General features: G+C 40.5%; 1 protein-coding gene and 1 pseudogene across 2 annotated transcripts in view; both read left to right on the top strand.

Annotated features, from left to right (window-relative positions):
* LOC148845909 (integrin-linked protein kinase 1-like) overlaps window positions 1-25759 on the top strand; it is a 73392-nt gene that overhangs the window by 44768 nt on the left and 2865 nt on the right. For both annotated transcript variants that reach the window (XM_088956031.1, XM_088956032.1), the window contains exon 10: window positions 2849-2973. In XM_088956031.1, coding sequence (XP_088812157.1) covers window positions 2849-2973 — 125 coding nt within the window. The remainder of the gene's footprint in view (window positions 1-2848; window positions 2974-25759) is intronic.
* Window positions 13437-22877, top strand: LOC148845911 (THO complex subunit 5A-like; annotated as a pseudogene).

The following is a 25759-nucleotide window of genomic DNA, read 5'->3' on the forward strand; positions in this document are numbered from 1 at the left end:
GGAAGGATACTGGAGAGCATCACGGAAAAGCTTTCGCTCGAGTGTCCGGTTTCTGTTTTTCTGTTTGAGGACCGAAAAGCTATCCTTGAAGTCAGGGATGAGTGGTGTAAAGTCTTGAATGTTGAACCGGTGGAGACCCTGGATGGGCCGGTAGTGATTGAACATTGGCACTTAGCTTGCAATCAGCTAATATTTGCTCATGAGAGGTTCATTTAAGATTTTTAGAACTCCCATTTAATCTCTGGAGCAAAGTTTCCCCTGGCAAAATAATCAAGACTTTGGGAGGAAATCTTATTAAGTACAATATTTCAGATCTAAAGACAGTGAAGGTTCAAGTTTTGGGGTTGAAGCCGAGTGATGTTCCTCGAGTCATTGATCACTTTTCTGATGGCTTATGGTTGAAGGTCCGGTGTTTGGCAGAATTTGAAATGTCTTTGTGGAGGAAGAGTTCGAAGGTTGAAGACAATGGGCTATTGATGGGATGGGTGACACGTGGAGAAGGGTGGTTGGGGGAGGTGGGAAGGTTGCAGGGGCAAGCATTTTTGGTATCTGAAAGGGAAGGCGTTTCAAATGGTCTTGATGGGTAGTAATTCAAATGTTGATGATGAATCCCATGGAGGGTCCATTGCCAGATTCGAGTATGGGCCCAATTAATAACAAAAACATAAAGGGGGATTTCGGGTCGTCGAGGACCTAACTCATTTAGTAGGCCCTTGGAGGACGGTAACATTTTGTCTATTGTCTTCCCCAGTTGTTAGCTCAGAGAATCTTATTTTGAAGAAAGTGGGCAAAAAAAAGCAAGTTTTCCATCATATTCGATTAGATGCGATGCAACTTTGTCCTAAGGGTGGGTGGTGGTTGTGGGTGGGCAGGAACAAGCAGCTAAGGGTGAAAATGGGTGATCACTAATTTCTAAAAACCGATTTCCTCACCTGTTAAAATAAAAAGGAAGAATGAGACCTGGGAGTGGGTGATCACTAAGTTTGTTCATTCAGGCAATTTGTGCAAGTCTAGATCCCCAGAGGGTGATCACTAAGTTTGTTCATTCAGGCAATTTGTGCAAGTCTAGAACCCCAGAGACTGAGGTAATGTCAGAGAAGATTGACTCCCAAGCAACCTTAGTGGCTACTCAAACCAAGATTTCACAAGGAAGGGTGATGGGCAAGGATAGAACTGTTTCTCTTGAGAAAGGTTCTCACAGTGGAGAGCAACTTCTATTAGTTAGAGAGGTGGTGAACCAACTTCCTAAGCTTAGCAGTAAGGGGAGTGCGGAAGACAGTTTGGAGAGAGCAGAGATGAGAGAAAATGAGGAGGCAATAAAAGGAAAAGTTCTGACTTCAATGGTACAGATAGTTGCTTCTGCCCCATTGTTACTGATAGCAGGGAATTGGGCATGGAGTTGGAGATTCAGAATGCCAGGGCTGAAGATGGAGTAGAGGCTGAAGAGGAGATGGAAGGTGAAGACTTTTTAGGTGGACATAAGGAGACCAGAAACCAGATCGATTGCTACAGCAAGGATGTTTGGCAATATGAGGATGTGAAGATCGGAAAGTTGGGTGTCGATTTGGGTAGAAAGAGCAACCCTGAAGTGTAGGGGGTTCAAACCAATGAAATAACAAGAAAGAAAGTGTGCAGTTCGAGAAATCATAATGTTGTGCATGTGACCAAGATTTTCTTTAGGCTAAAATTGGGCCTGACAGGAGCAGGCCCTGCAAAACATTTCAAATGGGTATACAGGAGAAAAAGATTGAGAGACAATGGGACACATGGTATTGATCATAGGGAGACTGTCTCAGTCATCAGCCTCCCTGGAGCCGAAGGAGCATCAGGAAAATGCTTCGCTTGGAGGTGATTCCGATTCTGAGGTGAGACAGACGATGCAAAAGGATAACAGTTATGATGGGGAATCAGGTGAAGGGACCCTCCAAAACATAGTGGACAGAGAGGTTGCAATTGGGAAGAGCCTAGGTCTGTTTTATTGGGGTGGCAAGGAGTTTGCTAGAAAGGCTTTTGAGGTGTTTGAAAGGAGAAGAAAGGAAGAGAAGTTGAATAAAGATGATCATCCGAAAAAAGGCAAGATGTGGGATGAAGATGTTGTAATCAAGGAAGACATGTCCACAGAGGTTCTTTGAAGTCATAATGCGTCAAGGAGGGGTTTCTTGTTTTCTGTTTTATTGATGGGCTGTTGGGCTATGTTTCTTGGGGATTATTTGGGTGTTCTTGTTATCATCTAGTTTTGTGGATTTGGGGTCTCAATGGGTCATTGGGACTTTCTTTTCTTCTCTCAGTGATATCTTATCACCTCCCTGTTGTTTCTCTTTTTTCTTTTTATAAATTTTTTATCTTTATTCATCAAAAGCAAATGGTTAGCAAATAAAATGCCTCTCCTTGGGTGCTTCTTCAGATACCTTAAAACCCTTTATGAAGTAGCAACATGTGAGGTGTTTGGAGCATGCATATGCTGATTGAGAACACCAACTGCATATGACATGCCTGGCTGTGTCATAGATAAATACAACGAGTGTTCAACAAGTCCTTGGAACTGTCTTACATTAGTCATGGTTTCCCCCTCATTATCATCCAACTTGTGATCAAGTTCAATGGGAGTATTAGCCGGCTTATACCCAAGTAGCAGATATAAGATATTAGAATATTTTGGTTAGGAACAAGCCAGCCATATTAACTGATTTATTTATTTTAATATTATTAAACATCTAATCTTATATTAATATTTGTATTTAGATTTTTATATTAAATAAATTTCTAAGATTTGGTGCATTCTGTTATATGATATAACTTGTTAAACTCATTATATTTCTCATTTCTTTGTTTTTATTTTTGAGCTCAGATGATTGAGGGAATACCACCTTTCCATCCCAAATCATCAGAAGAGGCTGTTAAAATGATCTGTTTAGAAGGAAAGCGACCTCTATTAAAGAGCAAATCAAGAAGTTATCCCCCTGACCTCAAAGAGTAAGTATATTTCTTCATATTGTACTCAAGTTTTCTGACAACTTCAAGTTGTTTTATTTGACAGTTGAACATTATCCCAAAATGTAATTGGTTAAAGTAAGAAGTACACTCTGGGAACTAGGGCATCTTATCTCCCAAAAAGAGAAGCACAGGATTCATTCAAGCGAGGCCCCACTCTGTATTTAAAATTAGGAAAAATAACAAGAAGGGTAGCAGAAGAAACAAATGATGTGCATAGAAGTAGGCTTTCTGAACGGACCTACCCCCAAAACATTAGGAAAAAGAATGATTAATATAGGGGGATGAGGAAGAGAAGCCATGAGAAGATGCACAACACTGTTTTGACAGCTTGTTCAATTGGGGGAAAAAAACTGAAAAGAGAACTATAAGGAGTGGATGAGCAGCAAGGTAATGCTCTCCTTTTATTAGCCCTAGCCAGCAACCATAGGGCAGCCCAGTGCCCAAGGCTCCCGCCAATGCAGGGTCTGGGGAGTGACAGATGTATGCAGCCTTACCTCTGCACGCACAGAGAGGCTGTTTCCATGATTTAAACCCTGACCAGGCTGTTGACCAGGCTGTTGACCAGGCCGGTACTTTTGCGGAGGCGCCAGGCGAGAAGTCCCCCAAGTAGTTCGAGCGGTCCTTGTACTTTGAGCCAGCAAACTCAGTTTTTCCTTCTCCTTTTGTAAAACTTTTTGTAATGGAATACATTTTGTAATGAAAATACACTTTTTGCCAAGTGTTGTGCAATTTACTTTATTTTCCGAAGCCGTTGTGCCAAGGCCCACCCTCCCCTAGCCAGTAACCATGAGCCTCCAAAAATATGGTGAAAAATAGAAGGGGAGAAAGGAGAGAGTATTAGCAATGGAGCTTCCTTCACTGTTTGGTATCATCTGTTGCCATCCTCCAAAAAAAATTATAAAGAAAAAATGGAAAAAGAGATACAGAAGAGAAAATGGAAGAACAAAGAACTGAGTAAGGATGTATTTATCAAAATAAAAAAAGAACTAAGGATGTGTTAGAAAATATCACAATCTTAGGGAAAATTTTCATATATCGAAGGGTGTTCTGGATCATACTATAGTATTCTCTTTCATAAAAATTAGTGAAGCTTACCTAATGGGTATGGTCATGAGAAGTGTCACCAACAGCCCCAACATTCTTTCTCCTTTCAGACCATTTTGTATATATCTATAACTTGTTGAAAGATACAAAAATTGGATCATAGTTACAAATGACAAATCTAAAGCAGCATTGGGTGTGGGAAGATTAATGGAAAGGAATTCAGCTCTTACTAAAAAAATAGCTGTGGAGATTTTCCATGGACACTATGTTATTAAGAGATTTCATGGAATGGTTGTGAGAATTAATGCACGAGGTTCGTTTGCCTCTCCCTAGCTAGCTAGGTATTCAACTGCTTTAGACACTCTTCATGCAATTTATCCATTTAGATGCTTATCTTGGTAACAGGGTAAGATAATAAGATTTTGGAAGGATCTCTTGGGGGAGGGGAGAACAAACTCTTAAAAGACTCCTGTCTAACCATCAATGCTATTTCCTATTTTAAATTAAAGGCTTTTTCTTGTATTGTTTCTTTATATAACTCCAGGTTGTCTTAAGGTTTAAGTAGGGCAGGGATTTGAGGTCTTGCCGTCTCGGAGGCATTGTAGTTGGCTAAATCCATTCAAGGGGCACTCCTTGGTCATTCCTCATCTGATTCTTACCTTTGGACCCCTAACCCCTCTAATTCTCATGTGCTTCTTTCTTCAGAATTATCTCTAGGCCCCCCTCTAGACCAATTTTCCCCGTTGCATCTTTTTGGAGGGGCTGGCCCCACCTAAAATTAGAGCTTTATGTTAGGAGGTGTTTCACATTAAAATTAGTACCTGTGAGAGATTCAAAAGAGAAGACCAAATACCTACTTATCTCCATGCTGGTGTATTCTATGCAATGCATAGAATACCTGAAAGCAGAAGATAACACAGAAGAGAAGGAATAGAAGACGAATCAAATATGAGAAAAGAGAAATCTCCCAAGCCCCAGTTCATTTTGAGAGTAGTGATCAATATACCTCACCTAGATGGTGGCTAGGTATATATATATTTACTAAATAATATTAAATTACAATAATATCCCTATTTGTGATAAAATAAGGATTGGAGTGTCCTTGATGAACAAAGTAAAAGGACCAAACTGCCTTGCCACCCAGAGAACTACAAATAAGCACTATAAACATAAACCGAAATACTCCCCCAACACTCCTTAGCACTCCCCCTCAAGCTGGTGTATATATGCCATATTAGACCCATCTTGGATATCAATGAAATCAATCAATGGAATATGCAAAAAATTAGTAAATAAATCTGCAAGCTGATGTTCAGACTTGATGGAGTGCTAATCTCATTACTTTTCACCTTCTCTCAGACAAAATGACAGTCAATTAATGTGCTTTGTCCTTCAATGGTACACTGCATTAGAAGCAATATGCATAGCTTGGTTATCACAAGAAAGATTCATATATAAGCTAAGAGATAGGAATAGATGACCTCTAAGAAGGCTCTTCATAGTGTCAAGAGATAGCAAGTTCTATATTCTGCTTCATACTTTCCCATATAACCATATTTTCATCAAGAAAAGTACAACACCCCTTAGTTGATCATCATTTGAAAGAGATCCAACCCAATCTACAGGTCCTACACCAATATATCTAGCGATGGCTAATTGCTCATGATCCCTATACAGAATGCCAAGTCCAAGTGATCCTTTTAGTACTATAGAATTCTTAAAACATCATCTAAATGAGGGACTCTGGAGAGCTCATAAATTGACCGGCAGCACTTGCAACAAATGAGAAACCAAGTAATTGTAAGTACTTCAATTTACCAATCAGTCTTCTATACTGTCTTGGATCATCAACTAACTCTCCTTGATCATTAGCAAGTTTAGTATTAGGGTCCATACGAGTAAAAGCAGGTTTTTACACCCTAGCATACCAGTCTCCTCAAGTAAATCAAGTGTATATTTTCTCTGAGAAAGGCATATCTCTATTTTGGACCATGTTGGAATAATGTTAAAATAACTTAGTTGCAGATGTTAGGGCCTGTTTGGCTAATTAAAGTGTTTTTTTTATTTCGTTTTTTTATTTCTGTTACGTCTGTTATTGTACTCAGGGGCACAAGGGTCTTTTCCCTTGTTATTTCTGTCGCCCTATATATAGTAAAATAAACACTGGCGCCGCCAGTACTGTTACATTGCAAACCTTCTCTCTTCTCTCCTCTCTTCTCTTCTCTTCTCTTCTTCTTCTCTTCTCTTCTCTCCTCTTCTGCTTATCTATGGCCGGCTACACTGTCAAGATGGTATTAGAGCCAGAATGCTGATTAAAAGAGAGCAGATCGATCAACCCTACTATCAAGAGAAGATCGATCAACCCAAAGAACAGATCGAACAGACTAGCAGAAAAGAAATCTGATTCTGGACTACAGAATAGCTACAACTGGTACAATTCTCCCTATTTCTTCTCTTCTTTACTCTCCTTGGTCATGTGCCGAGTGAAAACCCTATGAATTTGGGGCGGCTGAATGCTGTCGAACCTGTGTAACCCTAGTTTTCTTGGATCGTGTGATCCTGTTCATGTGTTAAGACAACTGTAGGTTAATGCTGACCTGTCTTCTCAATGGTTTGAGTTGACTATAAGTGAGAAGGATCTCTCCTGCTGATTAGTAGCTGTTAGATTCTGGAATTCTGGTAGGTGGGGACTGATAAAACTATACAGGTCTGAAATCTGCCGAATATTACCTCAGTTTTTGTCCGGAATTTGGTACTGTTTGTGCTCAATCTGGTTGGTAAACCCGAGTGTGTGGGTGTGAACTGAGTGGAGCATTGTTTTGTGGAGTAAGGAGAGGTCCTAAGTCTCGTGTTTGGGACCGATTAACTGCTTGACCATGTCGACTGAGAATTCTGCTACTTCAGAGATCTCAGGGAGCTACAATGGAGTGTGTGGGGGAATGGATATGAGCTTTCCCATGGCTGTCATTCCCTTTGATGGTCTGAATTACCTTGAGTGGTCTAGGGGGATAAAACTCTACATCACTGCTAGGGGGCGAATAGGATACATCAATGGGAGAGTAAAGGAACCGAAGTATGGAAGTGCTGAGCATGATAAGTGGAACCAAGAGAATAATATGGTGATGTCTTGGCTCTTGGTTTCAATGCTGCCACGAGTAAGGAAGACTTTTATGTGGGCTAAAACTGCTTGTGAGATATGGGAACAAGCGAAGTCCACTTATTCAGAATAGAGACACTATGCCAAGATATATAAACTACAAGCTGAATCTTCTACTTGCAAGCAGGGGGAGAGGAGTCTCTCGATGTACTATTCTGATTTGACATCAAAATGGAAAGAACTTGATCACTATCAGAATGTGAATTGGAAGTGTTATGAAGATGCAAAGGCCTATAAGTCACTTGTATCACAGCAACGCATGTTTGCCTTCCTCCTAGGGCTGAATTCGTCATATGAATCCATCAAGGTACAGATCTTGGGTAGTAAAGACTTGCCATCAGTCCAGGAGGTGTATGCCTTGGTGCAGTCAGAAGAAAGCAGAAGAAGTGTGATGAATGGTGTAGAAGGGGAGTCAGTTGCCCTAGCGGTCCGGGGAAATTCAGATACAAATGTCGGAGGTAGTTTTAAAAGGGGTGACACTCAGAAAAAAATAGAAGATAAGAGCAAGCTTTGGTGCACTCACTGCCAGAAGACACGACACACTAAAGATACATGCTGGGATCTCCATGGAAAACCTAAATGGGCATAGGATTTGGGCAAGAAGTCAGCACCGGATCAGGGCAAGAAACCAGGCCAACAGAATCAAAGAAGGTATAACTCAGCTTATCTGGCATCGACAGAGACTAGTCCTTCCGTAACTCAGGAGAGACATCCCGGTTCTGACCCTAAGGAAGATATTATCAATTCTTTCCGTGAACATTTGGAATTGTATGGTAGGACTCTCCGCCAGGTGGATTCTGGGCCTACTCCCTACCTCATTTGCGTCTACATCAGGTAATGCCACAGTCTTCCATGTGTCATCTCATACTACTGATTCACCTTGGATTATTGACTCTGGAGCCTCAAATCACATGACCGGTAAGTCAAATTTGTTCCAGACATATAACCTTCTCTCTGGGAGAGATAAGGTAAGACTGGCTGATGGTTCTTTTTCTACCATAGCTGGCCGAGGCACCATATCTCTCCCACTTGGCCTTACTCTTCCAAATGTCCTGCATGTTCCGAAATTACCTATTAATTTGTTGTCCATTAGTAGTATTACTCACTCTTTGAACTCCTCAGTCACTTTTTTTCCGTCTTCATGTGTGTTTCAGGATTTGACCTCGGGGAAGACGATTGGTAGAGGAAGCATGGTGGATGGTCTCTACGTGTTGGAGAATAATGTTGGTCTAGTGGCGACTGAGTCCACAAGTTCGGCGAGTGAGAATCAGGGTTATTTATGGCATAGTCGTTTAGGTCATCTTTCTTTTGAGTCGTTAAAAGTTATGTTCCCAAAGATTTTTGAGTCCTTGTCAGTGAGTCAGTTACAGTGTCAAACTTGTCAGTTGAGTAAGCATTGTAGAAGCTCTTTTCCTTTAAGAAATAAAAGATCTGAATTTCCATTTCATATTGTTTATTCTGATGTTTGGGGCCCTGTTACTCTACCTACTGCGGCTGGTTATAAGTATTTTGTTACGTTGATTGATGATTATTCTCGATACACTTGGGTTTGTCCTATGCGATCTCGAGATGAAGTGCCACAAATTGTGAAAGATTTCCAACGCATGGTGTTCACTCAGTTCCAAACGGAAATTCATATTTTCCAGTCGGACAGTGCAAAGGAATATTTCCATAGTGATCTCACGAAGTTTTTTGCTTCGAGTGAGTCACTTCAGCGAAGCTCTTGTGCTAGGACACCCCAACAAAATGGTGTGGCTGAACGAAAAAATCGTCATCTACTCGAAGTTGCTCGTGGTTTGTTGATTCATATGAATGTGCCGAAACAGTTCTGGATGGATGCAGTATTGTGTGCGACATATATCATCAATCGCATGCCCTCTCGGCTACTAGAGTATAAGGCCCCACATCAGCTCTTGTTCCCTATAGCCCCGCTGTCCACCATTCCAATGCGTGTTTTTGGGTGTTGTTGTTTTGTGCACAACCTGTCACCTACTCGTGGTAAACTTGACCCTCGGGATATTCCTTGTGTTTTTCTTGGTTACCCCTCATCTCAAAAGGGGTATTGTTGCTATGATCCCATTGCCCGCAAGTACTATGTTTCCATTGATGTCTCATTCTTTGAGAGTCAACCATTCTTCTCGGTTTCTCCTCAGGGGGAGAGTAGGGTTGAGGAGAAACAGGCGACGACTCAGATTCAACTACCTCCTTTACCCGATCCTTCTCCGTTCCGGGTTTTTCATCGTCGCCATAAGAGCTAGCAGAGTTCAAGAGCCATGGAGCCGGACACTATGCAACCAACATCATCGGATTCACCCGAGGTAGATCTGTCTCATCAGCCAGGTACACTTGCTCCCATTGCTCCTTTAAATGTTGATTCACCTGTCCCCAATGATCTTAATATTCCTATTGCTAAGAGAAAGGGTGTTAGATCTTGTACCACTAATCATCCTATCTCTAACTTTGTGTCCTATGAGCATGTTTCACCTTCGTACCGTGCCTTTCTCTCTTTTGTGGATAGTGTCCCCATCCCTAAGACCGTGGCAGAAGCTTTGTCAAAACCCGAATGGACAGATGCAATGCAGGAAGAAATTGATGCCTTACACAAAAATGGTACGTGGGAGTTGGTAGATCTTCCTGAGGGGAAGGAACCAGTGGGGTGCAAGTGGGTGTTCACAGTGAAACACAAAGCTGATGGAACTGTTGAAAGGTACAAGGCTAGACTAGTAGCAAGAGGTTTCACACAGGTATATGGAGTGGACTATGTAGAGACTTTTGCTCCAGTAGCGAAGATGAACTCTATCCGGATTCTCCTTTCCTTGGCAGCAAATCTTGATTGGGATCTTCACCAATTGGACATCAAGAATGCCTTCTTGAATGGTGACTTGGAAGAGGAGTTGTACATGACCCAACCCCCAGGGTTCTGTGTCAAAGGCAGTGAACAAAAGGTGTGTAGGTTAAAAAAGTCCCTATATGGGCTGAAACAATCACCTTGGGCTTGGTTTAGTAAGTTCCATTTAGCAGTCCAACAGATGGGATTCAAACAATGCCGGTCAGATCATACCCTGTTTGTAAAAAGAGGTGAAGGTAAAATTGCAGCTCTTATTTTGTATGTGGATGACATAGTGATCATAGGAGATTGGGAGGCTGAAATCCAGAGACTAAAAAAATTCTTAGCCACTAAATTTGAGGTGAAGGATCTAGGCCCCTTATGATACTTTCTTGGAATTGAAGTTGCCCTCTCTCACAAGGGCATCTTTATTTCCCAACGGAAGTATGTACTAGATCTACTAGAAGATACAGGCAAGTTGGGGGTAAAACCATCTAATTCACCTATTGAACCTAATCACCATCTGGGAGACCATCAGGGAAAGTTTTTGAAAGATGTAAAGATGTTCCAAAGACTCATGGGGAGACTTCTGTATTTGTCTATGACCAGGCCTGATATTGCCTATGCAGTGGGTGTCCTTAGTCAATTCATGCACAACCCGAGGACAACTTACTTTGAGGCTACAGAGAGGATCTTGAGATATCTCAAGAAGTTTCTTGGAGCTGGTTTGTTGTTCCAGAAACACAGTCACTTAAAAGTGGAAGTATATACTGATGCAGATTGGGCAGGAGCAGTCAATGACCGAAAGTCTACCAGTGGTTATTGTGCCTTTGTAGGAAGAAACCTTGTCACATGGAGAAGCAAAAAACAAAGTGTGGTGGCTAGATCCAGTGTTGAAGCAGAGTATAGAGCGATGGCTCATGGGGTTGCGGAAATCATGTGGATAAGAAATTTGTTAGGTGATTTGGGTTTCGCAGTAAGCAATCCTACGTCACTCTATTGTGACAATAAAGCTGCCATCAATATTGCTGCTAATCCAGTTTTGCATGATAGGACGAAACACATTGAAGTGGACAAGCATTTTATCAGAGAGAAACTTGAAAGTGGAGAAGTGTGCACACCATATGTCAGCTCGGAAGAGCAACTTGTAGATATCTTCACCAAAGGTCTTCATCATGTGCAGCACAAAGATTTGTGTGACAAGTTGGGCATGATTGACATCTATGCTCCAACTTGAGGGGGAGTGTTAGAATAATGTTAAAATAACTTAGTTGCAGATGTTAAGGCCTGTTTGGCTAATTAAATTGTTTTTTTATTTCGTTTTTTTATTTCTGTTATGCCTGTTATTGTACTCAGGGGCACAAAGGTCTTTTCCCTTGTTATTTCTGTCGCCCTATATATAGTAAAATAAACACTGGCGTCGCCAGTACTGTTACATTGCAAACCTTCTCTCTTCTCTCCTCTCTTCTCTTCTCATCTCTTCTTCTTCTCTTCTCTTCTCTCCTCTTCCGCTTATCTTTGGCCGGCTACACTGTCAGGAGACCTTATAACTCCAATACCTAGAAAATACCCCATCTTTCCCAGGTCTTATGTATGAAACCATTGCTGTAAGTATGTCTTAAGTTCATCTATTCCCTTGGGCCAAATGCAATCACTTACATCACTAAATCTGCCAAATCAGGTTTTTGAAGATTGTTTTAGCCCATATATAGCCTTCTAAATGTGAAAATTGTTTCACCATGCAAGAAAGCATTTTTAACATCTAACCAGAACAAAGTCCAATAAATAGTGGCTGCTAAAGCAATAATAACTTGAAGAGAAGATATCTTAACCACTGGTGAAAAAGTCTCATCAAAATCAATCCCATAGGTTTATGTAGCTACCAGCCAAGCCTTAAGCCTCTCAATGGTCAACAGCAATGTTTTGAAAACTGACCCAGAGGCTAAAGCCTTTTTCCTCTGGGTGGCAAATCAGTGGTTCAACCATGCGGGTCGAATGGGTCAGCCCATGATGTCATAAATAAAATAGTTTATGATTATTAACAAGATAGCATTTTATAATCTATAATTCTATAATTATTTACTTATTTCGTATTAATTTTTTTCTGATTATTAACAAGATAGCATTTTATTAATATGAAAAGAAAAAAAATGTACAATTTCAGCTTCATGCAGGGAGGTAAAACTACACCAGAAATAAAAATAGTTATAATTGAGCCCAAAACAACTGCCCCCTTTTACCCCTTGCTTGGTCAATGTATCAGCCAATCCATTTTCTAATCTAGCTACCCATTGAAATTTGATCTCCATCCTCGAAAATTCACGAGGGGGATTCTAAAGTATGAACATCTGATTGGTTTAAAGTTCTTCCAGTATTATACCCTTCCCAAAATAGATAAATTGCCATTAAAATAAAAAAATAATAAAAAAAAACACACACAGGCATAAAGTTCAGTTCTTCAAGTGTTATAACACTTTGAGTTTTATAGTTAACAACATCTCTAGTGCGCCAGGTGCACCTTGCACTTCATCCCAGGCATGTTCCTTTTTTATTTTTTGTGTTTGGTACAAAGATGGCTCATAGAATCAATAATGCAAGATATTTACCATCACATTAGGTATTTAAAGTAATGCAATTGAGGGAGAAAAAGAAAGTGTGGGTTTTACTTTCTTGAAAATGTTTTATATGTTTGATTTTATTTTTAAATTTTCATTTGAATACACTTTATATGTTATGTTTATGTATTTTAATTTTAAATAATAGTTTTTAAAATATTTATTTTAAAACTTACATTTATATTTTTATTCATATTATGTTTAATATTTTTTTTTTTGCAAATTTTGAATTTTTTTGCATTTTTTGTATTTTTGTGCCTTGCTTCAAAAAGGCATGCTGTTATGGACGCATTCCTCAGGAAGACGTACCGTCGCCACTGACAGCAATAGGCAGCTGACCTACCGCCAGCAGCAGCAATGATTCAATGATTCTCACCCTACCCAGTTTGGCAACAACAGCCTTATCTAGATTAGATTAGATCATCTTGCTTGTTCTTATCTTATTCTATTGCTCTTATCTTATCTTGTTAGTAGCTTATCAGATTAGGATTAGCTTATCTTAATCCTTAGCAAGATAAAACTAGAAGTCTCCCTATTCAGCAAGGAGACTCCCTTTGATTAGGACTCTTGTAGTCTCCTATTTAAGGTGACCCCATTATTGAATGAGGATATCGAATATTCAGTTTAAGAAGTGAGCTAGGAGAGTTGGTGATCTCTTGGACAAATCACCAAAGGCGCCAAGATAGGTTCATCAAGAGCAGGAAGGAACAAGGGAAAACAGGAGGTTTTCCCTGTGGACCGACCCGTGACGAGATCCTATTTCCGGGCCCATAACAACTTGGTATCAGAGCCAACTGTCATGGGAGATCTGGAGCAGCTATCATCCAGGGTCCACAAACTGGAGCATAGGCTCGTGGAAACCAGCGTGGAGGTTCGTGAGGTCAAAGACGATGTCCAGGAGCTACGACACTTGCTGGAATCGTATTTCTCTAACAAGGAGAGGAATTCAAAAGGGGCTGTAACCACAAACAGCCGCCGACCAGACTTGGCGGAGTCGTCCAGCGAACAGCAGGTCGTCGCCCCGGTAGCCGCAGTCATCCCCATGTACAGCAGGCTGGAATCCCCATCGTACAACGGCAACGGAGGCCCCTTAGGCTGGCTGTATCGCTGCGAGCAGTTTTTTCAGAATCAACGGACAGATGACCGAGATAAGGTAAATCGTTCTATATTGCTAGAAGAGGATCGTGTTAAAGCTGAAACAGAACGTGCTAAGGCACCAGTAAATTTCACTACATTGCAGCTCCATAATTTGATGTACGAGAAAATTCATTTTGTGAAAGCCATAAAGGTGCGCAAAGATTTCAAGTCAAAGTATCCGGATATTGAACTTGTGCCTGAGGAAGAGTTTTTCAGTTCAGCCCCTCAAGATATTAAAGGATCTGTACTATCAAAAGACAATGCACATGACCTGATGCTAAAGCGGCTTAATTTTGAGCTTTTCCGGCGAAAAGAACTCTGCAAACTTCATGAGAAACTAGAGCAACACAAGAAAAGCCTTATGGAGACCATTGCACACCGAAAGATGTTCCTTTCAAGTCTCCCGAAATCTTTGAAGAAAGCATCCTTGCCTGTCCAACACCAACTAGGGGTTCTGCATACAAAGAAATTAAAGCAGCATAATTTAGCAGAATTACTGCCACTTCCATTCTATGTGATTTACTCACAATTGCTAGCTTAGAAGGAGGCATTTGAGGAGAGTATTGAATTGGAAATTATAGGAAGCATGAAGGATGCTCAAGCCTTTGCCCACCAGCAAGCAATTAAGGACAATGGTGTTTCTACAAATACAAAAATGAATAAGTTGGAGGATGATGCGCCTGATGAGGAAGAGGAGGGCCAAAGAAGGAGAAAGCGGCCAAAGAAGGTTACTGGAAAAGAGAACCTTGACCAATCAAGAATCTATCGATCTCATCCTCTTAAAATCATCCTTCATATACATGATGATGAGGTTTCAAATCCCAAGCCTGCAAAACTGGTTACTCTGAGGTTTGAATACTTATTGAAGTTGAATGTTGTATGTGTTGGGATTGATGGCTCTCAAGAAGGACCTCAGAACAACATCTTATGCAACTTGTTTCCTGATGATACTGGTACTGAGCTTCCCCATCAGTCAGCTAAGCTCTTTGTTGGTGTTGCTGTTGAAGTCTTGGTAGAATGGTGTAATTTACCATCGGCCGAAGCCACATGGCTCCCATTGGCAGAGTTCCACGCCACATATCCAGAGTTCGAGCTTGAGGACAAGCTCGTAGTCCAGGAGGGGAGTAATGTTATGGATGCATTCCTCAGGAAGACGTACCGTCGCCACCGGCAGCAATAGGCACCTGACCCACCGCCAGCAGCAGCAGTGATTCAATGATTCTCATCCTACCCAGTTCGGCAACAACAGCCTTATCTAGATTAGATTAGATCATCTTGCTTGTTCTTATCTTATTCTATTGCTCTTATCTTATCTTGTTAGTAGCTTATCAGATTAGGATTAGCTTATCTTATCCTTAGCAAGATAAAATTGAAGTCTCCCTATTCAGCAAGGAGACTCCCTTTGATTAGGGCTCTTGTAATCTCCTATTTAAGGAGACCCCATTATTGAATGAGGATATTGAATATTCAGTTTAAGAAGTGAGTTAGGAGAGTTGGTGATCTCTTGGACAAATCGCCAAAGGCGCCAAGATAGGTTCATCAAGAGCAGGAAGGAACAAGGGAAAATAGGAGGTTTTCCCCGTGGACCGACCCGTGACGAGATCCTATTTCCGGGCCCATAACACACGCACCTTGCCCCTTGCGCTTTTAAAACACAACTTTGATTCTGGTTTAAGAAATTTTGTGATGTCGTTGCTGTCGACTATAGCTAGAGACGTTTTGACTATTCTCTCTTTGTTCATAGAAGATCTCATGGCATCACCATCCTCCTTCTGTATGTTGATGATATGTTGTTGGTTGGGCATGATGAAGAGGGAATTAGAGAACTTAAATCCCTTTTTCATAGTTCATTTCATGTGAAGGATCTAGGTGCTCTTGCCCACTTCCTAGGACTTGGGGTCTGAAGAAGTGATTGGGGATGTTTCATATGTCAAATTGTCAACATAATTACATAAGTTTGCTTTTGATCTTATCAAGTTGGCTGATCGTACTGATGACAAGCAGGTTGATACTCCTTTAGGGTTAAATGTCAAGGTATCAAAGACAGAAGGTTCACTACTTCTTGATGCCACACTCTATTGACAACTTGTGGGCTTTCTCATTTATCTTACTATGAATCATCTTGAAATCTCCAATGTGGTTCAGGCTGTTAATCAGTTTGTTTCTGCTCCCCATCAACTTCATTTGATTGTTATTGATCGGATTGTTCAGTATGTTCATGGAACATTATCCTAGGGATGATTCTTTTCCTCCTCTCCTATTTTATTGAGGGCATATGATGATGTTGATAGGGCAGGCTGCCCCAACACCAGACATTCTTGTGTCTTCATGGGTGATTCCCCCATTTCCTAGAAACGCAAGAAACAACAAATAGTCTCCAAGTCATTTATAGAAGTGGAGTATAGAACTATGTTTTACAAGGCTATGACGAGAGCAAGAAATGTCTTTCTTGTGAGCAAATTGATGCTTAAGACTTAGCACCCGTTTGAGGGGGAGTGTGGAGAGTATTGATATATTCTATTGTAATAGTCCCTGCTGTATTGTATTTTATCCTTTCTATGTTTTCTCTCTTTCATCCCTATAAGTGATTTCTTGTAATATATTGGCCCTATAAGGGCTTTCTTGCAATTATACATAATATAATAAAGGCTCTTTAGGGGTGGGGGCCGATTCATTTAACTTTGACACCTCTGAAACCTTGTGTCAGACTCTCTTCGGTTCAGCTTGTAGTCAAATATGGGAGTGTTGAGTGGGCCGACTTGTGTTTAGTTTATTTCCTTTTAAATTAAGATGTTGTTGGGCCTTGGGCCCATTAGTTTTTATTTTTTAACGAGCTGTAATTACTTAGGTTGAGTTGCCGCCCTACTAAGGGCATCTTTGTAATATCTCATACTTAAGTTAATTATAAATAGAATGAGGGGCTGGTGGCTAGGGTTAAGTTAATCTATCCTAGTCGACCTTCTTCTCTTTTCTTCCCTTTCCTCTGTCTCTTGCTGAAATCCCCAACTTTCTACTCTTCCTTCACAAGAAGCTTGGCCGAAATCAGCACATAAGGTTTTCTACTTGGTATCAGAGCGGGTTGAAGGTTCTTGAAGAGATTCGTTCCTGTAGCCCTAGATCAGCCGACTGCATGGAGATTTAAGAGGTTGATCAAAGCTTTCAGGTAAGCCCGGTTTTTGGATTTTCTTGGTGGATCTGTATGCCCTGTAGCTGGTCTGGGGTTTCTCATCAGAATCAGGAAAAACTGGAGAAAGGGGAAGAGTCCTGATTTTGTTGGACTCTTCAATTTTGACCTAGGTAGTGGCGTCCTATTTTTTTAGGGTTCCTCTGGGTTTTTTGTAAGGGGCAATTCAAGTTCCATGTGGTTTGGAGGCCTCTAGAGAGGGCGGTTGCTTCTTCTCTCTCTTTTCCCCATCCCACCAAAAAGGAATCTTTCGTGGGAAGAAAGTCCAAGACACCAAAGGAGTGTCGTTGGTTCCAGAAGGTATTCTGTTTATTCTTGTTGCATTTTTTAGTTGTTTTTTGTTCCTCTTTGAGACACATGGAGGGACATAGAGTTGAATATAAGCCCGGGAATGAAATGAGACCAGTGGGAGGAGGTGCTGGAGACCCCTTCGGAGCCGGAACCATTACTACAGTTAGGTTGGATGGTACAAATTACTTGGAATGGTCCCAATCTGCAAAGATGGCCATTGGGGCTCGTGGAAAATTGGGATATATTACTGGTGAAGAGGTAAAACCCGAAACTGGCAACTCCCGGTGGGTGCAAAAAAATTATATGGTAATGACATGGTTGTGCAATTCTATGTTGCCACATATAAGTAAAAACTTTTTATGGGCAAACACTGCTAAGGAGATATGGGATGGGGTGGCAGAGACCTATTCACAGAAGGAGAATGTTGCTAGGGCTTATCAACTAAGAAATCAGATTATTGCTACTAGGCAAGGAGATAGATCTATTGCAGCATATTTTTCAGTCCTTAAGACCCTGTGGCAAGAGATTGATCATCTAGAGACCTTTGCTTGGGAAACCACCAAGGATGCAGCTACCTATCAAAGACACTTAGAGAAGTATAGGGTGTTCGAATTCCTTGCTGGCCTTAACCCTGAGTATGACATTGCACGACAGCATCTTCTTTCCAGGGACAGTGTCACTCTCTCCCAAGCATATGCATTCGTGTCAGGAGAGGAGTGCAGGAGGGATGTAATGATGAAGAATCTCACGACTGATCAGTCTGCTATGTAAGTGCTATGAAACCTAAACAGGATGGCAATGAGAACAAGAAGGAAGACAAAAGGGACTTAGTCTGTGACTACTGTAAGAAACCGAAGCATACAAGAGATACTTGCTGGAAGCTTCACCCACATCTTGTGCCGACCAGACTGAAGAATAAGGAAGGAAATGCACATATGGCAGTTACTGGTGACACTCCGACCCCCCCTACTACATTTGCCTTGGAGTCTGTTGCAGCTGCTACAGTAAGGGCCGAGCTTGAGAGGTTTGGGTTACTTCTGAATCAGAGGGATACAACTAGTTCCAATTCAGCCGCAACCAAACAACAAGGTACAGGTAGCACAGGTGGAACTCACTCTACCTCCCTTGCCCACACAGGTAGTCCACATGTCACTGCAAACTATGTTTCTGCTTCAAGTATGGAGAGAGCTCCTTGGATTATAGACTCTGGAGCCTCAGAGCACATGACCCATTGCTCCACCATTTTCTCCTCTTACTAGCTCAGTTCTAGTAGAGATAGGGTCTCCACAGCTAATGGATCCCATGTTCCTATTGCTGGGAAGGGATCTGTCAAGATTAATGATTCCATTTGTTTACCCTCTGTCCTCCATGTTCCTAGATTGAGCACCAACTTGTTATCTGTTAGTAGTTTGGCTAAGAATCTGAACTGCTCAGTAATTTTTTCTCCTGGACATTGTATTTTGCAGGATCTGGATTCAAAGAGGACGATTGGGAGTGGTCGTGAAGTGAATGGAATCTACCTCCTGGATACTCTTCCAATTCACCAAAGTCATCATGTTTGCAAGGACATTGAGTCAAAACTTGTGGATCAGATTATACTTTGGCATAATCGTCTGGGCCATTTGTCTTTTTCTTCTTTAAGTTCTTTGTTTCCAAAACTGTTTGAGTCTGTGAGTCTGTCAAGGTTGAAGTGTGAAGGTTGTGAACTTGGAAAGCATTGTAGACACTTTTTTAAACCGAGTAATAAAAGATGTTCTTCTCTTTTTGATGTTTTTCATTCGGATGCGTGGGGCCCTTATCATGTTCCCTCTATGGGCGGCTTTTGCTATTTTCTCTTGTTTGTGGATGATTTCTCTCGATATTCCTGGATTTACTTGATGAAATCATGTGATGAGGTACCATCCTTGGTGAGACGATTCCATCAGATGGTATTAACACAGTTTGGAACTAGAATCAAGATGTTCAGATCTGACAATGCTAGGGAATATTTTGAGAGACATCTTGCCTCATATCTGTTGGAGTATGGTGTTGTCCATCAGAGTAGCTGCTCCTACAGTCCACAGCAGAATGGTGTTGCAGAGAGAAAGAACAGACACATTGTTGAGACGGCAAGAAGCATGATGATCACAGCGACAGTTCCGATTCATTTTTGGTGTGATGTTGTTCTCACGGCAGTATATCTGATTAACAGGATGCCTTCTCATATACTTTGATTCAGCACTCCATTCAGCCTTCTTTTTCCTCAGGGGGAGATGCTTCATATTCCTCTAAGGGTGTTTGGGTGTGTTTACTTTGCGCATATTCTTGGTCCTTACTGTTCAAAGCTTGATCCCAAGGCAAAGAAATGTGTCTTCCTTGGATATGCAAAGAATCAGAAAGGGTACCGCTGCTATAATCCAGTCTCTGGGAACCGGTTTGTTACTATGGACATCACCTTTTTCGAATCTACATACTTCTTCTCAAGGAATCCTTCTCAGGGGGAGTGTTTTGGGGAAGTAAGTCAGCAGTCTATCCCTCTCCCAGTTCTAGTTCCTATGCCTACTACTGTGCTTGACAACCATCCGATGTCACCTACCTTGCCCCCCCCCCTTTGCGTTCCGTCTCACAGTATTACTCACGGCAGAGACTTCATAAGGAGGTTGATTCCACTACAGCAGAACTCACACCACTTCCTGTCGATCCCTTGGAGACTCCAGATTCGGCTGATACAGATCCAAGTATTCCTCTTAATCCCTCTACTATTTAAGTTCCCATTGGTCCCACTAACACTGTTACAGATAACCTTGATCTCCCTATTGCTCTTAGAAAAGGGAAGAGGAAGTGCACTGCTTATTGCATATCACAATACTTATCCTACAGTGGACTTTCTCCTTCCTACCATGCTTTTCTCTCTTCTCTTGATTCCGTGTCTATAACCAAGAGTGTTAGTGAGGCTCTCTCCAAACTTGAGTGGAAGGCAGCTATGCAAGAAGAGATGGAGGCTTTGATTAAGAATCAGACATGGGAGATTGTGGACCTACCAGAAGGCAAGGAGACAGTTGGATGCAGATGGGTTTACACAGTAAAGTATAAGGCAGATGGAAGCATAGAGAGGTACAAGGCAAGACTTGTTGCAAAAGGATACACACAAACCTATGGCATTGATTATCTAAAGACCTTTGCACCAGTTGCAAAGATGACCTTTGTCCGGATACTCCTTTCTCTTGCTGCCTCATACTCTTGGCCCTTGTTTCAACTGGATGTGAAGAATGCTTTCCTAAATGGGGATCTGCAAGAAGAGGTGTATATGGATCTTCCAGCTGGTTTTTATGATAATGCTAAAGAGGGAAAGGTATGCAAGCTGAAGAAGTCACTATATGGCTTGAAACAATCCCCTAGAGCATGGTTCGACAAATTCAGAAAGGCCCTGATTGTTTTTGGCTACACTCAAACTCAATCTGATCACACATTGTTTGTGAAGCGCAGGGGATCCTTGGTGTCAATCCTAATTGTTTATGTGGATGATATTGTTGTCACTGGGAATGATCTGAGTGAGATTGACAGTCTGAAGAGGAACCTGCATAAGGAATTTGAGATTAAGGACCTTGGAGAACTGAGATACTTCTTAGACATTGAAGTTGCAAGGTCGAAACATGGAATTTTTATCTCTCAAAGGAAGTATGTCTTGAAGAAACAGGGAAACTTGGAACAAAGGCAGCTAGCACCCCCATTGTTCAAAACCATAGAATCAGTGCATCAGAAGGTGAACCAGTAAAGGACCTTGGGAGGTACCAAAGACTTGTGGGTTGGCTACTATACTTGTGCATGACAAGACCGGACATCTCCTATGCAGTAAGTGTAGTGAGCCAATACATCCATTTTTCACGAGACCAGCACTGGAAGGCAGTTGACAGGATCCTTGCTTATCTGAAGGGACACACAGGCAAAGGCATATTGTTTACTGATCATGGACAGCTCAAGCTAGAGACCTATACAGATGCGGACTGGGCAGGATGCCTCGATGACAGAAGATCAATTTCAGGAGTGTGCACCCTAGTTGGGGGCAACCTAGTCTCATGGAAGAGTAAAAAGCAAACAGTTGTAGCAAGATCAAGTGCAGAAGCCGAATATAGGGCCATGGCACATGGAGTTTCAGAACTTCTCTGGATCCGTTCTCTATTGGAAGAAATCGGTGTTCAGGCAGAAGAACCTATGATGCTATACTACGATAACCAGGCAACAATTAATATTGCTCATAATCCAGTTCAGCATGACCGAACTAAGCACATTGAAGTAGATAGACATTTTATCAGAGAAAGGGTAACTTCTGGAGAAGTTTATCTTCCATACATTTCTTCTGATCTGTAGCTTGTTAATGTCCTCACAAAAGGCGTTAAAAAGAATAAGCTGGAGCATGATCTACGCAAGTTGGGGATGTATGACATCCACTCCCAACTTGAGGGGGAGTGTTGAGTGGGCCAACTTGTGCTTAGTTTATTTCCTTTTAAATTAAGATGTTGTTGGGCCTTGGGCCCATTAGTTTTTATTTTTTAAAGAGTTGTAATTACTTAGGTTGAGTTGCCGCCCTACTAAGGGCATCTTTGTAATATCTCATAGTTAAGTTAATTATAAATAGAATAAGGGACTGGTGGCTAGGGTTAAGTTAATCTATCCTAGTCGACCTTCTTCTCTTTTCTTCCCTTTCCTTTGTCTCTTGCTGAAATCCCCAATTTTCTACTCTTCCTTCACAAGAAGCTTGGCCGAAATCAGCACATAAGGTTTTCTACTGGGAGGAAAGAAACATGAGCATTTTTAGGGAGGGGCAAATAAGTGCTGAAGTAGTTTTCGAATGTGTTGTGGATAGTGCTGGACTAAATCCATGGAATTGTTCTATGATTATTCACATGATGACTTGTGGAGATGGGGTGAAGTGGTTGCAACATCTACAGATAAAATACAAGTCTTTAAACAGTGTACACTGCCTCATGATTAAGGGTTTCAATGGACCAGTTTTGGATTGGACCCTGTCCAGTCCAAAATCAATTTGGATGGATTGGATGGACCGAAAAGACATATTGGATTGGACCAATCTGGTCCAAAATATTTATTAGATTGGATTGGACCTGGTCCGTCCGTAACAAATTTATATTTGGATTGGGTTGGATTAAGCCAATATCTAATCCATTAAGATAAGAATATATGTGTCAATGGACTAGGTTTGGGTTGAAACCAATCTAAATCAAAATGAATTTGAACAGATTGGATGGTCCAGACATTTAATTGGACCGGTCCAAATTGGTCCAAAACATTCATTGGATTGGATTGGACCTGGTCCATTTATAATGGACTCACATTGGACTGGATCAGATTGGACCAAATCCAGTCCAATTGACACCCCTACTCATGATGGCTATATTAAAATTAAATTTTTATGGTAGTTGTGCAGAGAATCCTGATCTGTCAGGAGTAGGAGGTGTTTTCAGAGACAAGGATGAAAGCATCATTGTTTTATTCTCTTGTCCAATTGGTGTCGAGGACTCTAACATGGCTGAGCACCAAGCTGCTCTCTGGGGACTACAATGGGCAAAGGACTTGAATTTGATTAAATTGATCATTGAAGGTGACTCAAAGGTGGTAATTGGTGGCTGAAAAATGATGAGAATGCAGTATGGGGCTAAAGAAATGAACTTCAAAGATCAAATATTTGCTACAAAATTAGAACCTAAGGTTCAACGGGGTCTTTAGGCATGCAAATAGATTGGTTGATACTTTTGTTAAACAAGAAATTTCTAGAAACCAGATGCATTGGGTTTTCTTCTAATATGTTTCTTGGTCTGTTTTCCTTTACCAATGGGGAAGGGTAGTAACCGCTTCCCTACCCAAGGGCTGTCTATAATACTTTACTGTTTATTTGAGACTAATAGAATCTCTTTCAGTTACTCATAAAAAATAGTAATTATTGGGATTACATAAATAGTAATTTTGAGATAACAGCAAATTTTAAGAAACTTAAATTTTTATTTCTAGAACACTTGCAACTATAAATGATAAAAAAAATCTCAAACAATAACAAATGTTCTATGACCCAAAATTTCTACAATTGATGTAGGAATGGAAAAACTGATATCCATCTCCATGTATTGTTTCCATGCTTCAATATCTGAATTACCAGCACTGACAACAGAAACCAGAAATCAACAATCACTAACAGACAATATGCCAAGCATGGTAGATCATCTCATTCATTGTCTGGGCAGTCATAGCTCATGTATAAGAAATATGGCTATTCTAGAAGGAGAATAAATTTCTCTTACAGAACCACAACTACTCCAGGAATTTACTCAAAAATATATCAATCATGTTGCATCATCGAAGAGTCTTTAAACTTGGGTTCTTAAATAGGCTGGTGACCAATATGAATCCTAGAAATTTCAGAAAATATTTGCCACTTACCAGAAAATATAAGACCTTTTTTGACATTCTCCACATTTTGTTCAAAACCAACAATGCAAAAGACCAAACCAACAAAACACCGTATGGATTGTGGAGAGAATCAATCCACAACTCCAAATTTGAAATTTTCAGTATTTATTTCACCAAAAATCTTGTAAAAATAGCTACTATACCCTGATCTCCATGAACCCTACATCAAAAACTCCCTAAATTCTTCCTCTATACTGTACAGTTCTTGACAACATCCATATAGACAACAATATTAGCAGTCCCCCTTGGTCATTTGGTTTTTGAAAAAATAATATGGATGCAATTCTTCTCTGATGCCACAACTGGAAAATGGAAGAGAAGTATAGAGGAAGAAGAAGAGAAAATGGAAGAGGGGATGTTTGAGAAAGAACAAGTGAGCCAGATGTTCCACATGCTCACTTCAATTTATTATGGAAGTTACAGAGTAAGGATAAATGGACAAAACTACCCTTAATTACATAATACATATATTTCTATGTATTGCTACACAAACAATTGGCAGAACAGACCACGTTCCTCTAGATAACTTCTTTACTGCCTGACAGTACTGGTGGACATGTAAGAAGAGTAAGATCTAACTCAAGGGCAGATCTATCGAACTCTATAAAGAATGGGAAATTCCTATGATTCAGAAACAGCTGACAGCTGAGGAACAAATGGTTAACCGATTCTCCACAGCCTTGCAGGACAATTGCTTGGAATTGCAATGCCCCAATGATTAAAGTGACAATCCATGAGAAACCTGTCAAGGAAAACCAACCACATAAGATCATACTTTATTAAGGACTTTCAGTATTACATGTAATCTATTTTAAAAAGCACATGGCTAGACAAAGTGTTGGTTACTGAATTTACACTAAAAGTTAAAGTATCCAACATGATATAATGCCCTTGTATGGGACTATAGATATGTGAGTATCATATGTAATATGATTAGGCAATGGTATTAGTAATCAATGGTAAAATATAACTATATTTTCATTTTTGCAATAGAAGAAAAAAAAAAGACAATGAGGAGGTTGTGTGCTTTGCAGTTGGCTAGGGGCATGGGGTGTCAAAAAATGAGTGCACTTACCAACTATGCTGTGTTTCAACTTAAGTGAAGCACTATTTGCGTGCTTTGCTGAGTTTAAGTGCATTAAACGTGCTTTGATAAAACTGTTTACTAGTAATCTATCTTTTGATATGGATGAAACTTAATTAAATTGAATACAAGGATGTAGGAGGGAAAACTCAATGTAACAGACAACCGAAAGTTAATTCCTTTTCTGAATAAGAGTAGGTAAAGTCAGCATTCTAAGGAAGTCTTGTGATCACATCCTTGGCATTTGGGTTTTTTAGAATTAGGATCCTATGAGTGTTTTCTGTATCTCATGATTTCTTGGTAATGTATCTAATAATACATTTTATAGATATTTTGTGCAATGTGAAATCATAGTCTAGTTTTAATAACTTCATTCTCATGCTATTAGATGAAAGAGTTGAAGGTTCAGTGTCAAGGTTAGTGGTAGTTAAACATACTGGGGTTACATCCTTGGCATTTGGGTTTTTCAGATATGCTAAAATGTTAGAAAATAGAGCAGAACTTTGAAATGCATAAAACCATCTAATTTTGATGCAAATGTAAAGACTTACCCAATGCTCTTCTTGCCACCCTTGGTGTTGGGAGGGGTGGATTGAATGCTGACCTAAATGGCAAGTGAGTTAATTTAATGAGATATATGGAATCCAACAATGCACATGCTAATCAGTTCATGGATATGAAACTGGTAGATGCATTTGTATTTATAGTTTCAACAGTAGTGTACAAGTTAAAATCCTCTCCAATGACTATGAATTTTAAAAAATTATATTAAGCACTATAATATCTACAATAAAATCAAAGTTTCTAGGCATATGGAATCAAGGGTGTTGATTAATAGAAAGCTTGGAATTAGGGGTTTTATGTTTTAGTCTTTGATGGTGAAATACCAATCCTTTGGCATTTTAAGATGAAAATTTACTGTCATCCTATTAAAGTGAAAATAATGCAGAAGATTCATGTTCTA

This window comes from Nelumbo lutea, chromosome 7, assembly GCF_056320005.1.
Source record: "Nelumbo lutea isolate HS-2025 chromosome 7, American lotus-T2T, whole genome shotgun sequence".
In the NCBI taxonomy this organism is placed as follows: Eukaryota; Viridiplantae; Streptophyta; class Magnoliopsida; order Proteales; family Nelumbonaceae; genus Nelumbo; species Nelumbo lutea.